The sequence below is a fragment of the Salvelinus fontinalis genome, chromosome 18 (genome assembly GCF_029448725.1).
Source record: "Salvelinus fontinalis isolate EN_2023a chromosome 18, ASM2944872v1, whole genome shotgun sequence".
In the NCBI taxonomy this organism is placed as follows: Eukaryota; Metazoa; Chordata; class Actinopteri; order Salmoniformes; family Salmonidae; genus Salvelinus; species Salvelinus fontinalis.
Window position 1 is genome coordinate 8,148,356 of NC_074682.1, and position 14,941 is coordinate 8,163,296.

The 14,941-nt window shown below is 40.9% G+C and overlaps 2 protein-coding genes across 2 annotated transcripts; both read left to right on the forward strand.

The window, feature by feature from the left end:
- The first annotated feature begins 1,186 nt into the window (after positions 1-1,186).
- LOC129814889 (cysteine and glycine-rich protein 1-like) lies at positions 1,187-5,015 on the forward strand. The gene is made up of 6 exons (XM_055868020.1): positions 1,187-1,368; positions 2,747-2,856; positions 3,412-3,580; positions 3,870-3,999; positions 4,402-4,495; positions 4,641-5,015. The coding sequence occupies exons 2-6, from the start codon at positions 2,748-2,750 to the stop codon at positions 4,715-4,717; spliced, it is 579 nt and encodes a 192-aa protein (XP_055723995.1). The 5' UTR covers positions 1,187-1,368; position 2,747; the 3' UTR covers positions 4,718-5,015.
- A 4,683-nt stretch (positions 5,016-9,698) lies between these two features.
- Positions 9,699-14,061, forward strand: LOC129814890 (troponin I, slow skeletal muscle-like). The gene is made up of 6 exons (XM_055868022.1): positions 9,699-9,785; positions 11,013-11,385; positions 11,491-11,622; positions 11,716-11,805; positions 11,999-12,175; positions 12,461-14,061. The coding sequence occupies exons 2-6, from the start codon at positions 11,377-11,379 to the stop codon at positions 12,563-12,565; spliced, it is 513 nt and encodes a 170-aa protein (XP_055723997.1). The 5' UTR covers positions 9,699-9,785; positions 11,013-11,376; the 3' UTR covers positions 12,566-14,061.
- Positions 14,062-14,941: the final 880 nt, after the last annotated feature.

Sequence of the window (14,941 nt, forward strand, 5' to 3'; positions counted from 1 at the left end):
TTCCCATCTCAAGAGGTTGAATAAAAAGAATACTATAATAAGTGCCCATTAAGTGTAACAGGGTTGACAGTAACAGGGTTGACCGTAACAGGGTTGACCGTAACAGACCATAACAGGGTTGACCATTTAATCTTAAATCAGCCATAAATCCCCTTGTGACAGGAGGAATGGAAGCGTGGTGTGTGTAACAGCGAGGGGCAATTGAATGTAAGCTTAAAAAAAAAATGTTTCACTGTGAATAAATGTCTAGCCTGTCTATCTATGCCTGTCTATCACGGTGGACGTGTTATGCTCGACTCGTTCAGTTTTCGGAAATTGGCCAAAAAGAGTAGAACCAGCTCACATGCTTTTACACTCTGATTTATCTGTTAGATGTTCAATGTTTCTTTTGAAAATAAAAAAAGGAATAGTTTCACCATATTAAAACAAGAGTTCAGTTCTCATAACAGGGTTGACCTTAGATCAAGAGACAGGTTTTATCCTTACCTTTAAATGAATAACTAATCACAATAAATAAATGAAATGACTTTGTTAAAGCAACAAAATAACTAGGGCTTTACAATGACGGTGAAAAGTTGGGAGATATTTTGGGGTTAAGTGGGTTAAAATCTTCCTAGAACTCCCAGAGGGACATGTCAAAATTGTGAATTTTGGCACTTTATTTGTAAGTCTCTATTCATGTAAAAAAATATATATATTTATTGAATTTTCCATGTGGTCTATATTAGAGGACACTTCATTTAATATAACAGGCTTTTAAAAATCTATATTAGTGGACAATTTCTACTTAAAATATCTGAGTCTGGGTTTACATAGGGACTCAAAAGGTACTTATTTTGTGCAATGACCCTTAAAAAGATCTCAATCGGATCACAATGGCTTTGTTTACACAGGCAGCCCAATTCTGATATTTTTTCCACTAATTCATCTTTTGACTAATCACATCAGATATTTTCGCATCAGATCTTTTTCAGAGCTGGTCTGATTCGTCAAAAGACCAATTAGTGAAAAAAATTGGGCTGCCTGTGTAAATGCAGCCAATGTGTCTTTTAATTGTCTACACCTGTGGACGAGATCAGGGGCGCATGTTAGCACCAGGTATAAACAGGGCTTCTCTCACACTCTATTTGTTTTCTCTCTCTGCATCTCTCTCTCGCAAACCCTTTTCCTTCAGCCATCTAAAGCACTTTCTTTTTCTCCTCCTCTCGCTACATCTCTTTCACAGTCTATGTGTGTACTCAGCAGACTCCTCCCTAAGTCGAAGCTTGGTTTGTTTCTCTGAGTTCTTGTAGACTGAAGCCACTCCAGAACTCCACTGTCAGATCACTCTACAACCAGGGAGTTTCAGCCACACACACTACAAAAAAGGTAAGATGGGACCATCTCAACATCTACCAGCTACTGTAGCCACTGCTTTCATGATGCATAGTATACAGCAACAGGCCGCAGAACACATTCAAAATGTTTATTACTATCCAAGGCTGCACATATTCTTCTGCTTTTTCACTTTAAAAGTGCAGGGCAGATCACATTTGATGTGCTAGAAACTTAAAGGGGTAAGAAGGGTAAAATAAGCTGTTGTAAGTAGGGAATTAATTACTGAGTAACTTGATCGTGTGTGTGATAATGACTGCAGCTTTTAGATCATGATGGATGACAGAACACATTGTTAGATGTCAAATCACCTAAATGTTTTGGCTGGCTACATTCATGATTCTATTTCCTGAGCAGCTGCAGGAAAGGAGTCACAACTCAGGAAATGATGAGTAATGTATGTGACCAGCTTCCTATGCAATGTGTTGCTCAAAATATTTTTTCAAAAGTAATATTCTCTGTCAAGCTGCCTGACCTGGTCAGTGACTAAGGTCATGAAGTGACTGCTAACATGTAGTTGAATTGCATTAACATTTGGTAATTTAGCAGACGCTCTTATCCAGAGCAACTTACATGGACAATTAGGGTTAAGTGCCTTGCTCAAGGGCACACCGACAGATTTTTCACCATGTCCACTCTGGGATTTAAAAAAGTGTTTCGGTTACTGGCCCAATGCCCTTAACCACTAGGCTACCATAAAATGAAGATCATTTCCTCTTTACTCAAATTGCTGATTAGCACCTTCTGTCTTGGTGTCATATTTCAACAAGAGAGATTGAAGTACAGTACACTCATCCAACAGCAATTTATTTAAATTCAACAGTAGACTTGATAAGTTGGGTTAGGTCAAAGACTGTTCTGAGTGAGTGTTCTGGCACCTCCCTAGCCTCAGGAGTAACTTTGAATTTCATGAAAAGGAGAATAAACCGTGAAAGTGCCTGCAGGTACTGTAGCCAAACCCAGCAGCAGTTTTAACTCTAAGGCCAGTCTTTATCTTCATTTTGAGTACATTCCTAAAATACCATACATTTAGATGAAAGGGTATATACAGAGGATACCCAGGCTCTATTGTGTAAATACTGTATGTTCTTGATTACATGACCAGAACTTTAGTTAGTCTAACTGGTTGACTATAAAATAAAATAAAAATTGTGGTCAAGTCACAAGGTCTGGAGAAACCTCACATTGTATACACAGCTTCAAGCATTCCTCCTACTGTAGGTCTCCTACCACCCAATGCGTGTCAGGAACTGTAGAAGTATACTTGCTTATTTATATGTAAGGAACTCCTCCCATTCAGTGGGTGTCCAACAGAAGGAACCACATACCTCCCATTTCTATGTAAGGAACTAACACTCCACTAACTCCGCAGAATGCCTTTGGGAGGAGGAAATAAGTGTGGCTGCTGCCAGAAGACCGTGTACTTCGCCGAGGAAGTGCAGTGCGAGGGGAAATATTTCCACAAGTCCTGCTTTCTGTGCAGTAAGTGATCTGCGTGAGGTCATCCCGTTCTTTCGTAAACCACATTGACTTGACTACTAATGTACCAATTATTCTGAGCTGACATTAAGAGCTCAGGATGGAATGTGAAGTATTTGGCACTCGGAGGAAGCAGAGCATCCAAAGGTTCTCGGTTCTCGCTAGCATGTCCTTATTTGGAGAGGGAGAAATGGATGTGTCACAGGCCTTATATGGGAGAAAAGGTACCAGAGAGGGATCTGGCTCAGATGAGTGTTTGTTAGTTTGAGTTAACTATGCACCTCTCTCGCCCCTGGAGTCAGAACGTCAAATGTTAAACTAACACTGTGGTGATCCCATAATGTCTTTGCAGTGACTCACTCTAAAGAGTCAAATGTCTGCAACTACATGGCCTGTTGCTGATAAACATAACACGAGATGACCTCCAATTGGAAGACTGTTAGTATTGGAGTGTAGCTTCTAAACTGCTTGTGTTGCTGATATGGCACAGCATTGACCAATCAGTCCAATGCCACTAAATCTGTCTGCCTCTCCCTGCCTAAAATATTCTGCTCTTAGTGGCATGTAAGAAGAACCTGGACAGCACAACGGTTGCCTGCCATGTGGATGAAATCTACTGCAAATCCTGCTACGGCAAGAAGTATGGGCCAAAAGGCTATGGCTTTGGTGGGGGAGCAGGCACCCTGAGCATGGACACGGGGGCACATCTTGGAATCAGACCTGAAGAGTAAGGAAGTAATCTTAGAGTTGTATGTACTCTCCATACCAATAGGTCTACCAGGGCTATTTCCACAGCACTGCTGATATTAATCATTCCCTTCTAATAAGGTACTGATTTAAAACCTGGGATAACATTACATTAATTAATCAATTAGGGATAAAGGAAAACCTGCAGACCTTGAGGCCTGACTTGAATGCTGTTCTATGTAGTTTAATCATAACAAATCTAACCACAGTGAGCTGCATAGTGTTAGTCATTACATATCCAGTAAGACAGTCCGTTTGTTCATCAACAGGCAAGCAGCCCACCGCCCCACCAACAACCCCAACGCCTCAAAGTTGGCCACTAAGTTTGGCAGTTCAGACGTGTGCCCGCGCTGCGCCAAGGCTGTCTATTCTGCCGAGAAGGTGCTCGGAGGTGGAAATGTAAGTCGGTGTTTTGGGCTGATCCTGTTTTTTGGAAGGGGGAGAGCTACATTGTGGGTAATCTCCAACACTGCTTCTCCTGAACATCATGGGGTGGTTCCCGGACACAGGTTAAGTCTAGTCCTGGACTAAAAAGCACTTTTAATGGAGATTCTCCATTGAGCTTGCAGTCTAGTCCAGGACTAGGCTTAATCTATGTCCGGGAAACCGCCCATATATTTAACAGTACTAATGGCCATACTGTATCAACGGCTGCGGTGGGTCAACGGAAATGCGTGATTGGGGATATCTTATCTGTGTTCAAATACTGTAATCTGAAGGAGAAATACCAGTTATTGTTGACATACTGTATCTGTGCAGCCCATTGCTGAGACAACACTTCTCCTAATCTGTTTTTTCCAGTCCTGGCACAAGAGCTGCTTCCGCTGTAGCAAGTGTGGGAAGGGGCTGGAATCAACCACTGTGGCTGACAAAGATGGTGAAATCTACTGTAAAGGTGGGTGTACTCTATTTATGAACTTCTACTGTAACAGAATTTAAATAACTAGAGAAAATACAAATACTGTAGCGTCTTATCAATTTATGTTCCTTTTGTATTTATATACATTATTATATCACGTATACTACCTTTTCATCCACAGCATGTTATGCCAAGAACTTTGGTCCAAAGGGCTTTGGGTTCGGCCAGGGGGCAGGAGCTCTGGCACATGCTCAGTAGAGCTCAAGCCTCTTTGGACTCCTAAACATTTGACTGCAAATCCCTGGATTCTCCCGTCAACCCGTTTAATCCTGCTGTCTCATTCCAGCTACTGGCAGAGGCTCAATAGCAACACACAGTGCACAGTTTACCTATGTGCTTACCTGACCAGCGGAGTTAGCTGCTCATGTTTTGTTTCTAAGATCTGGCATTAATCAGGTTAATACTCTGCATGATACATTTTTTTGTAACCACTGAGAGAACCAAGACTTACCAGCTTGTTCATTTTGGCCTAATAAACTCCTTTTTGCAATTTGAATATACACCAAGTGAGTCAGTTTATTGAAAGTAAGTTGGACACACCCTGGTTTTGTTTGGCAGTTGGTGAGTTTGCTTAACGGGGTCAATTATCAGAGGCAGAGTGAAAGACGAAAATCATAAAGTATTGTAGTCCAAGGCTATGAATTCTGAAGACTTGCATTGATCTTATCCTATGAGATATACTGTGCACATTAAAAGGTAACAAACTAAGAGAAAAAAGCATTGAATTAGATTATGGGATCATTGTTTGGGAAATAGGCTTGAATGACAACAGCCCATCTGGCAACAAACAACCTGATTTTTAAACAGTTTGGACATGAGAGCAACCTAGAGGGAGTCAGAAAAGGAGGTGCATATGATAGGTAAGCTATACAAAAACTTGCTGAGAGCATATCCTACTGACAATCTCTTAAAATAAAATGACTATTGGAACCAACATTTAAGTTGATTTTGTTGGCACAAGATGGCGGGAAGGTTTGAGCATAATTAATGGCATTACAGTAAACAAATGTATGCTTAATCCAGTATAAACTAATGTAAATTTATCCACAAGTGTAAAACTGATTCAATCCACACATTCTGTGAATGTTAAAGTCTAAATGTATGGGCAGAGATAGAAAGTTGCCTGTCAGAAGTATTACAATTTCAACTTTCAATCCGTCTGCATATTTCAAGACATGGCATATGGGCGAGATGCCAGTGGGCTGGATGATTCACTTCTCACTCATCTTGAAAACATGTACTTAAACCTGGAAATCAATGTGCCATTATTAATACAATGGGAAATCGAATTATTAAAAAAATTGAAACAGTATGGGTGATGAGAAATAAATTGGTACCATTTAAGGCCATGAGTCAACCATTGTCATTTGATGGGGGGAAGAGCTGTCTGGGTTTGTTATTAGAACTATTTTTACCCACTGCAAAATGCAAAACTGGGCCACTAAAGAATTCCATTCGTACAAAAAGAGGAATTCCTTTTCAATTCAGTCAGTGGTTACGTTGCAAGTTAATGTTTTATTTGAATTATAATTGGCGGAATTCAGACCTGAGATACATGGAACTTAATTCCCTTTTCACACACTTCTCTCTCCGAGCATTCTGACCTAGAACTTAAGCATGAGGAAATGCATGTGCCAGCCATTTGTTTGTGGTGAAGATCACTGAAAAGGAGGTGTGGCAGATCTGTCTACCATAGGAGAAGCTATATAAGGACAGGACCATTGTAATGGCTGAAATGGAATTAATGGGACAGTATCAAACATGTTTGACTCCGTTCTATTTACGCCATTACAATGAGCCCATCCTATAACTCCTCCCACCAGCCTCTGGTGTATACAGATTCATGTTCTGATTTTGACATGTGCTGCGTTCATAGAAATGTGGGAAGGTGAAATTTACCACATACAACTGGGAAAAATCTACTTGAACACCCCTCCAACTGGTAATTAGTGGGAAACTCGTTTATCATCCCTGCGCTCCAATTTCTTCCACATGCTGATGTCACCGAAGGAAATTACCTCGATAACAGCACTATCGGGAGTTCAATGCAACAAAACATTCATTATAAAAAGCTAACAATTAATATTTTAACTCTAATTTGTTTACAAGCATGATGGCTGTACTGTTAGTTTGTGATTGATGCAGCTTGTTGGGCATTATCCAATCAGCATTTCTTAAATAATTAAAAGCAAGTGAATGCATCCAACTGGTATTTATTACTTTCCCACATGGTTATGAACGCAGCATTAATTCCCTAATAATTCCACCACCTTTACACAAGGTCAAGCAAACCTGTCTGTTGCAAGTGGAAAAACACTTTTTTTTCTGATAGAAATAACGGCGTTCTCCATGCACTTGTAATTAATAGATTGATACGAGCTATTGATAAGCGCTAGCTAAATGGGTAATCTGTTTGGATAAGGGGATTGTAAATATAGGCTAAATGACAATTAGATATATTTTACCTTATGATCTCTGGAGATACAGTAGAGTATGAAATGCTATGCCGTTATGCAGAATTTAATGTATGGTTTTATAATTTGCAGGGATTACATTTGAAAACACAAATGGCATGACAAGTAATATTTCACATTTGTTCTGTCTAGAATGTTTTAATCATGGAATTCGATTATTTAATAATTAGTACTTATCAAATTAGTAATTTAACACGATATCAATGGTTTTAATCATACGCACCGACTTTTCCTATTACGCAAAGAACAAATTCAGTTTGCGCCTGTGACCGTGCTATCGGGTGCCATGTGTTCGCTACCAAATGTCATGGTGTATTTGAATCCTTTTTACGGTAAATTAGCAAACTAACCCAAACAACAACAAACAACAATCGCCATGTTTTTCAAAATGTCAAAGAAATTATTCCAGTAGTCACGTGACTTGTATCTGCTCTGTGATTGGATGATACATACCGCGATGCTGTTCGGGATGTGTAGTTTGTTTGTCCCCTAACGCTGGTATGTACTGTATACAGTCTTGTACCCTTGACTCTTTCATATATCATTTTTTTAAGCAATTTAAATTATTTTGAATGAATGGGTCACCCCAGAGATTATTATACCTCTTCAACATTTGGAACCACGCTACCAGCATGTTGTTGAAATGTGTATGCCAAACCATATGTGTATGCCAAACCATAACTGCAGAAAGAGGGACACAGCCCATCTGAGCCCTATTAAATTGATTCAGTGCGTGCAAAGGAGCCACACCCGCTACACGCAACAGCGCCTCTTCAACCTCAGGAGCCTTAAGAAATTTGGCTTGGCAAAACAAAACGTTGATTTGATTTTGACAGAGATGGAATCCATACCTATGACAAAGTATTGCAACTGTTTAGTCATAATCCTCTCTGTGTACATGGGCTGCTCGTTTCCATGCAACAGTCAAACAAATCGACAGCACTTTGGTTGATCCTGCTGCCATATATAAATCGAAATTAAAATCAGCTGTCATGCGATGCATCAGTAGGCCTAGTTCTCAAGTGACAGAAATCCCAACCGGCATTCTCCTTATTGCCTGGTACAACAGGCAACCATAAATGGGAGATAGGCCTACTTGCTTCTTGACAAAAAACAGCAGAAGCATAACAATCAATTTCAGGCCTGCAAGTTTGCAGTAATTTCACATTGTCTAGGGGTGCAGAAAAGATATAGCAATTGTATAACTCATTTCATGCAATTTTTCGTAGCGGCCGCGGCCCCCTAAATGGTCGCTTATGTCTAGGGCTGGCCCTGCGCACATACACAAAAGCAAACCAAGCACTTAAGCATCTGACAACCCAATCAGAGTGGTAGAATCAGATGGTGATACACTGGTCTATGTATAGTTGGCAGGACCCTGCTATTGTGTGGTGGATATGATTGCATTCCTTTCATCAACTGCGGGGCTTAACGTTGTCTGCAGTTAATATTCTAATCAGGCCGCGGGGGCCTGCTGTTCTCAGGGGGAAGCGTGTGTCTGCAATACCTTTCTCATTACCAGCAAACAGAGATCTGAAATACAGGGTGAATACAACCCAGGGCCGGCTCCAGGCATAAGCGAAATAAGCGGTCACTTAGGGCTCCAGGACGCTAGGGAGCCCCAGACCAAAAAAATAACTCAGTCGGGGTCTCAACTTACTGTTGAGAGTTAGAATGGTAGAATACACAAGGTGCAAGTTTGAAATGTGGTTGTGCATCAGCAATTTTTCTCGTTATGTCAGTAACTGACAGTCACTCAATTAGCCACGTCAGCTAACACTTTTCAGATTGGTAAATTAGTCTAGCCAGCTATCTAAACTTGTAGTTCTCATGGATGAATAACAGCCGGGTCAAAGGCCCTGACCTCCAGGGGGCCCCCATTGATTTTGTTAGTCACTCTCACTCAGATATCATTAACATTATATCAGGACATTTGCTTTAAAAATGCAACATTTTCTCTACACCCCATGGCAAAATATGTACAATTGTATGAAATGTGTTATAAAATTGCTAAATGTTCTCTTCGCCCAATGGAAAAATTTGTAGAATTGAAGGAAATAAACTTTAAAACTGACATGTCTCTCTGCCGTCAAGAGGGGGCCCACTAAAATGTTTTGCAAACCAAATCTCGCTTTGGGCCCCCAAAAGGCTAGAGCCGGCCCTGACACAACTGCTTGCAAACCAACCCACTGGATAATTTATCCATCATAGTCCATCATAGTCAGAAAATAGAGAAAATAGTAAAAAGCAGAGTTGTGTTCATTTGGACAACTTCCTCCACTTGGTTTTCATTACTGTCCCCAACCAACAGTAAGACTGGGCAGGGTCTTCGCAGTAAAACTGACATGATCCTTTGTAGCTCAGTTGGTAGAACATAGAGCTTGTAATGCCATAATAGTGGGTCCGATTCCCGGGACCACCCCATACATAAAAGCTATGCACACATGACTGTAATTTGCTTTGGATGAAAGTGTTTGCTAAATGGCACTATATTATTGTGATACCTGATAAGGAAAGTGTCTGTCCCCACCTGGCACAACACACAGCCCACTAACACAATGTGTAATCACTGAGCAGCTGCTGGATCATGACCTACAGTACCAACACCACTGGAAAGTTTAGCATCATAAGCACTGGATAAGGGAGACCACTAGGGTGTGTGTGTGTGTTCTATTTAGGGGTCCCAGTGACGGGCAGGAGGGACAATGGGAGGCTGAGTTAAATACTCTGGTGCATTCTTCTTCCTATCACTCTGAGCCTCTACAGGACATCTCCAAACTCAGCAGAGAAAGGTAAGACTGGGCTCCTCTCTGAATGTGATATTGTGTAGACAATGCTTAGAGCTTTTCTATATTTCCTGAATTTGAGGTTTTCAGGTCTGATAATTGCAGAACATTATTCATTGTAATATTTGTTATTATCGGTGTATTTCTTTTGAAAACTATTTAACTATTTTGAAAACATCTCACATACTTTTAGATTCTATTTACAGATGCTCAAAATAAAACTGTAAATCAGTAGCAAATCTAAATAAACATTTTAGGGTAGGCCTATTAGGAAAATCGGGAATTAATTTATGTTTTCTACCTTTTTTTCTTATCTTTTTTACAATTTGTTTGTTTAGAAAATGTATTTAGCAATTTCAGGTTTCCAACTTATTTGAGTTTTCAAATGTCTCTTTTGTTCTATTCAATTGTCTTTTCTTTTGGGAAAGATTATTTTCTGAGATTGTTTTACAGGTCTTTCTATGTTTTACCAGTTATTTCTGTAAAGTATTCCACACTGGTTTCCCATTACTAATCATTTACACTGGATTCCCATCCAAACTGGACACTGAAACATTCCTTTATGGAATTGGGAATTCTAAAAAAGAACTTCCCAAATCCAGACCTCCTGGTCTATTTGTGGAGCATTATCCAGTGAAAATAAGCGGGAGAAAGCTAGGATTGTTATCTGTCTGGAATAGTTACCATGCCAGGGCTGATGCACGTCTCTCCCCCTGTCTGCAATCACTTTCTTTTTGGGGGGAGTGCCACTGTCAGCAGAGAGAGGCGGCAGGGGGATGGGTCGCAGGCCCCAGGCTCCAAGCCAAAGGGTCAGATGTAGAAGTGGGGACTGGTGATGTAGACCACTTGGAGCCCTGAGCGACCACTTGACCTGCTGATAATGTACTGTAGTAGTTGGAGAAAAACAACTCATGGCTAGATAGTAAACAACTATGACCAAATGGAAACATGCTCTATAGTTCATTTAGCAAACGAAGGAGTGAATAACAAAAGAAAAGCTATGATTTAGGTGTTTTTCAGTCATATTACATGAGCATGATAGTTACTTTTCATAAAGATGACAATACACTGTAGAATCATGCAATTACTTTGTGTTGCATATCAGTACATTGAAAGCTGTGATGATATGTCAAGGGAACTGAAATGGGAGACATAATTACCGTAGGCTTACAGGTGCAAATGGTCTCTCTTGTCAAGTTCTTCAGAAACATAGGTTTTATTTTTGTGTTCTAGGGGAATCTACATTGCCAAGATGCCGGAGCAAGTGTAAGTGTATTCTTTTCCAGCGAACCCCTTCATGAGACGGGTCAGACAGCACATGCCAGTTATCTTTAGAAACACTAACAATGACTGCCTGATCAATTCTGTGTGCCACATTGGGAAGTATTTCAGATATTATGCTAAATTATGTTTCCACTAAAATGTGTTTTTTTTCTTTACAGACAAGAGGTGAGATTTAATTCTAATTCTATTGCATAAATGCCAATAAACCCTGGTTAAGTGAGACATTAATTATACTGTCAATCTATGACTAACTTAATCAAATTGATTCATCTTTTTGAAGCGAAAGTCGAAGATCTCGGCCTCCCGTAAGCTCATGCTCAAGGTGAGTCCATAGCCACACTATGACCACAGCAATAACACTTGACTGTTTGGCAATTACCTCAGCCGTACGAGGCCATGCGTTTGAAATATTTAAATGTGTTTTCAGAGCTTAATGGTGGCCAAGGCGAAGGAGGAGATCGAGCAGGAGATAGTGGATAAAGAGGAGGAGAAGGAGAGGTATCTGACAGAGAGAGCACCCGCCTTACAGACCGGTGGCATGTCCTTTGCTGAGCTCCAGGTATTCCCATCCATACATACGTTCAGTAAACCTATTGACTACATTGTCCTGGGTACTAACTAGTTCATTGCAAAATCCGAATTTCCCCAACAGGAGTTATGTCGGGAGTTACATGCCAAGGTTGACGTGGTGGATGAGGAGCGATATGACATTGAAGCCAAAGTCATGCACAACACCAGAGAGGTACAGTGTCTACAGTGCCGCTTGAAACATACCTTCTAAATGTGGTTCATATATCCACGACATGGGCGACTCCAAGGGCTAACTTTAAAGACGGTGTAATCTGAGATGCCTTTTGTGTAGCCCATAGAGAAAGAAGCCATTTTAGTTGTATCTCTAGGATGGGGTCTACCTCTTCTTTCCACCTGTCCTGTAGATCAATGACCTGAACATCAAAGTTTTGGATCTGAGGAGGAAGTTCAAGCGGCCCAACCTGAGGAGGGTAAGGGTCTCTGCTGACGCCATCTTGCGCTCCCTCCTGGGCTCCAAACACAAGGTCTCCATGGACCTTCGGGCAAACCTCAAGTCAGTCAAGAAGGAGGACACAGAGAAGGTAAGTTTAGTTTTTCCTGGTAGATTTAGTGTGTCCTCATAAGATCAAAGGCAGCAGGCAAAAAATAGTGTGATGCAACGATGAGTTTTGCTACGTTTGTATAATATACTGCCTGGAGCTTTATTTAAATTGTCAATATTTCCCTCAACCGGTGGTAATCTATATATCAATGACAGGAGCTAACAGTTTGTTCTTGTAACGTGAAGCTGTAACCAGGCTGATATACTGACACACTGACATCCTACTGACATGGTAGTGACTGCCAATTGTGTGTACGCTCTGCAGGAGAAGACAGTGGAGGTGAGTGACTGGAGGAAGAACGTGGAGGCCATGTCTGGCATGGAGGGAAGGAAGAAGATGTTTGACGCAGCCAAAGGCGCCCCTCAGTAGACAGAGAATATTCCAGATGTTTCTTTCATTTCTATTCATCCTGAACATTCAAAATGCATTAATGGTTTAAAGTCTTGTTTCAGTGGCACTACAATGCTTGTATTTATTGTTTAGCAAGGCTTACACAGTACAAGCTGTATGCTGCTACAATCACAATGTTCTGCTTCATCCTCACTGTTAATATTGGCCTGAGAAGAAATTATAGAGTAAATTAATGCAATTCCACTAATTTTGCCATGGGGCAGAGAAATAATTTTGCAGTTTTAAAGCTTATTTGCTTGCCTGACACCTGCATTTAATTCCGCTGCTCTATCAATCGCGTCATACATTGTCTGAAACTAGAAGTCGATTGTGCTGATGCCAAAATGAGGGGCGTTGTAGAAAACAAATTCATCAGCGATTGGATCATCTCCAACCAATCAGAGTATCAAAGTTGACAAGGTCATCATGCAGGGCAGGTTTGGCCCGACACTTTCTGGGACCAATCAGAACGGTCAGAATGTGTTCGCATTCTACAAGACATCAGGGAGGAAAGCAAATCTAGACTCATCGTGAAGAAGAAACGCTAGTGGATGTGACGTTTGGCCAGAGGGATGTGGATGGTTAGTCAGGCTACTAATGTGCTGCTATTCTACACATTTTGCCATGGGGTGGAGACAACTTTTTGGTGAATGTGAGATAGTGAGAACGACTGACAAAATCATAAACTGGTTACCAACGTAATTAGAGCAGTAAAAATAAGTTTTGTATCTGTGGTATATGGTCTGATATACCACGGCTGTCAGCCAATAACAATTCAGGGCTCAAACCACCCAGTTTATAATGGCCAACGGGTGGGTCTAATCCTGAATGTTTATTGGTTAATCCTGGGCCCAACATCACCGAGCCAGCGATACGCACCGGAGTGGAAAGCGGTGGATGGCCTCGTCCACTGATCGTCGCCGCTGTGGAAGTGGGTGAGTGCTATGGTCCTATGGTTTCTCTCGACTCACCCGGCTCCAGGATAGATTTTGACTCTTCAAACATACCAAAGTCGCTATATGCGATCCCTGACTCTGCTTCTGGTACGCAAGCTGTTTTAATTAGTTCCCCGAATCCAGTGCAGGCGGGAGGGATTGTTAATTGCGCTACCGAACTGCCCCTAATCAAAACTAAACAAAACGGCCTAAACCCAGCCGTCAGAAAACACTGAAAATTTAACTTTTTTCAATGTGTCAATCACTCTCGAGTCATCTGGGACCCACGAGCTAAGCCCAAGGGACTACTAGGGGGGCACTTGAACATTCGTAGTGTCATTCCAAAAAGTTATCAAATTCAACATCTACTCACAGACTCCAACCTTGACTTTCTCTGCCTCTCAGAGACATGGCTCCATAAAAACTCTCCATCTGCTGCTTTGATTGTGCCTGGCTACAATGTTTTCAGGAGAGACAGGACTGAAGGAAGAGGAGGGGGTGTGATGATTTACATTAAAGAACATATCCGATGTAAACAAATTGAGTGGTCATGTGATAATGAACTAGAATGACTTGGCCTGAACATTACACTGTCTCCCCAAATGTCTTTTACCCTCATTGGAATGTATAGACCACCTTCCACCAAAAGTGTGTTTTTTGATCAGTTTAATAACATGCTTAGGGTGTGTGATTTTGGGAAAGAGGTCATCTTAATGGGAGATTTTAACATTAATTATGAAGACAAGTGTTGTAGGAAAACCCTCAAACGGATCACTAATACCTTTGACCTTACACAGCTAGTTAAAGGGCCAACCAGGGTGACTTGTTGCTCTAAGCACAGATTGATTTGGTGTTCAGTAATAAACCAGAGAGAGTGACTAACTCATTCAATATGGTTACTGGGCTATCTGATCATAATCTGACACTTATAGCCAGAAAGCTGTCTAAGAGCAGGTTTAACCTCTCTACTGTTAGAAAGCCTGATCAACTAAGAATACTTAAGAGTGAATTAAGCTATTTTGAAAATGCAATTAAGGGAATTAACTGGAATGATCTCTTGTCCTATGCAGACGTGGAAGCTGATAGTCAAGTTTTTCTATCCACAATCCGACTACATTAAATGGTTTCCTAAAGAAAATCAAATCCAAACCTGGCCAAAAGAGCACTCTTCCTTGGCTAAATGGAGAAATCTGGAAATTGATGAAAGAACGAGATTATTATCTAAAAATAGCCCTAAGATCCAAATTAGAGCATGACAGGCGTAGGTTTACCATGTTGAGAAATAAGGTGATGAAAGAAATCAGACAGGTCAAGGCAAACTTTTTTATTAACATAATTGGTGAAGCAAAGGGAAATTCTAAACTGATCTGGGAGAATCTAAAAAAGTTAACAGGGAAAGACCATAGTAACACTGCAAAAA

What these genes read in the sequence shown, in the direction of transcription:
- LOC129814889 (XM_055868020.1), top strand. Translation starts at nt 2,748, where the DNA reads ATGCCTTTGGGAGGAGGAAATAAGTGTGGCTGCTGCCAGAAGACCGTG. An exon ending in CAAGTCCTGCTTTCTGTGCA is followed by an intron (nt 2,857 to 3,411) that starts GTAAGTGATCTG and finishes TTCTGCTCTTAG; the next exon opens with TGGCATGTAAGAAGAACCTG. An exon ending in AGGTGCTCGGAGGTGGAAAT is followed by an intron (nt 4,000 to 4,401) that starts GTAAGTCGGTGT and finishes TGTTTTTTCCAG; the next exon opens with TCCTGGCACAAGAGCTGCTT.
- LOC129814890 (XM_055868022.1), top strand. An exon ending in TGTCCTTTGCTGAGCTCCAG is followed by an intron (nt 11,623 to 11,715) that starts GTATTCCCATCC and finishes TTTCCCCAACAG; the next exon opens with GAGTTATGTCGGGAGTTACA. An exon ending in TCATGCACAACACCAGAGAG is followed by an intron (nt 11,806 to 11,998) that starts GTACAGTGTCTA and finishes CCTGTCCTGTAG; the next exon opens with ATCAATGACCTGAACATCAA.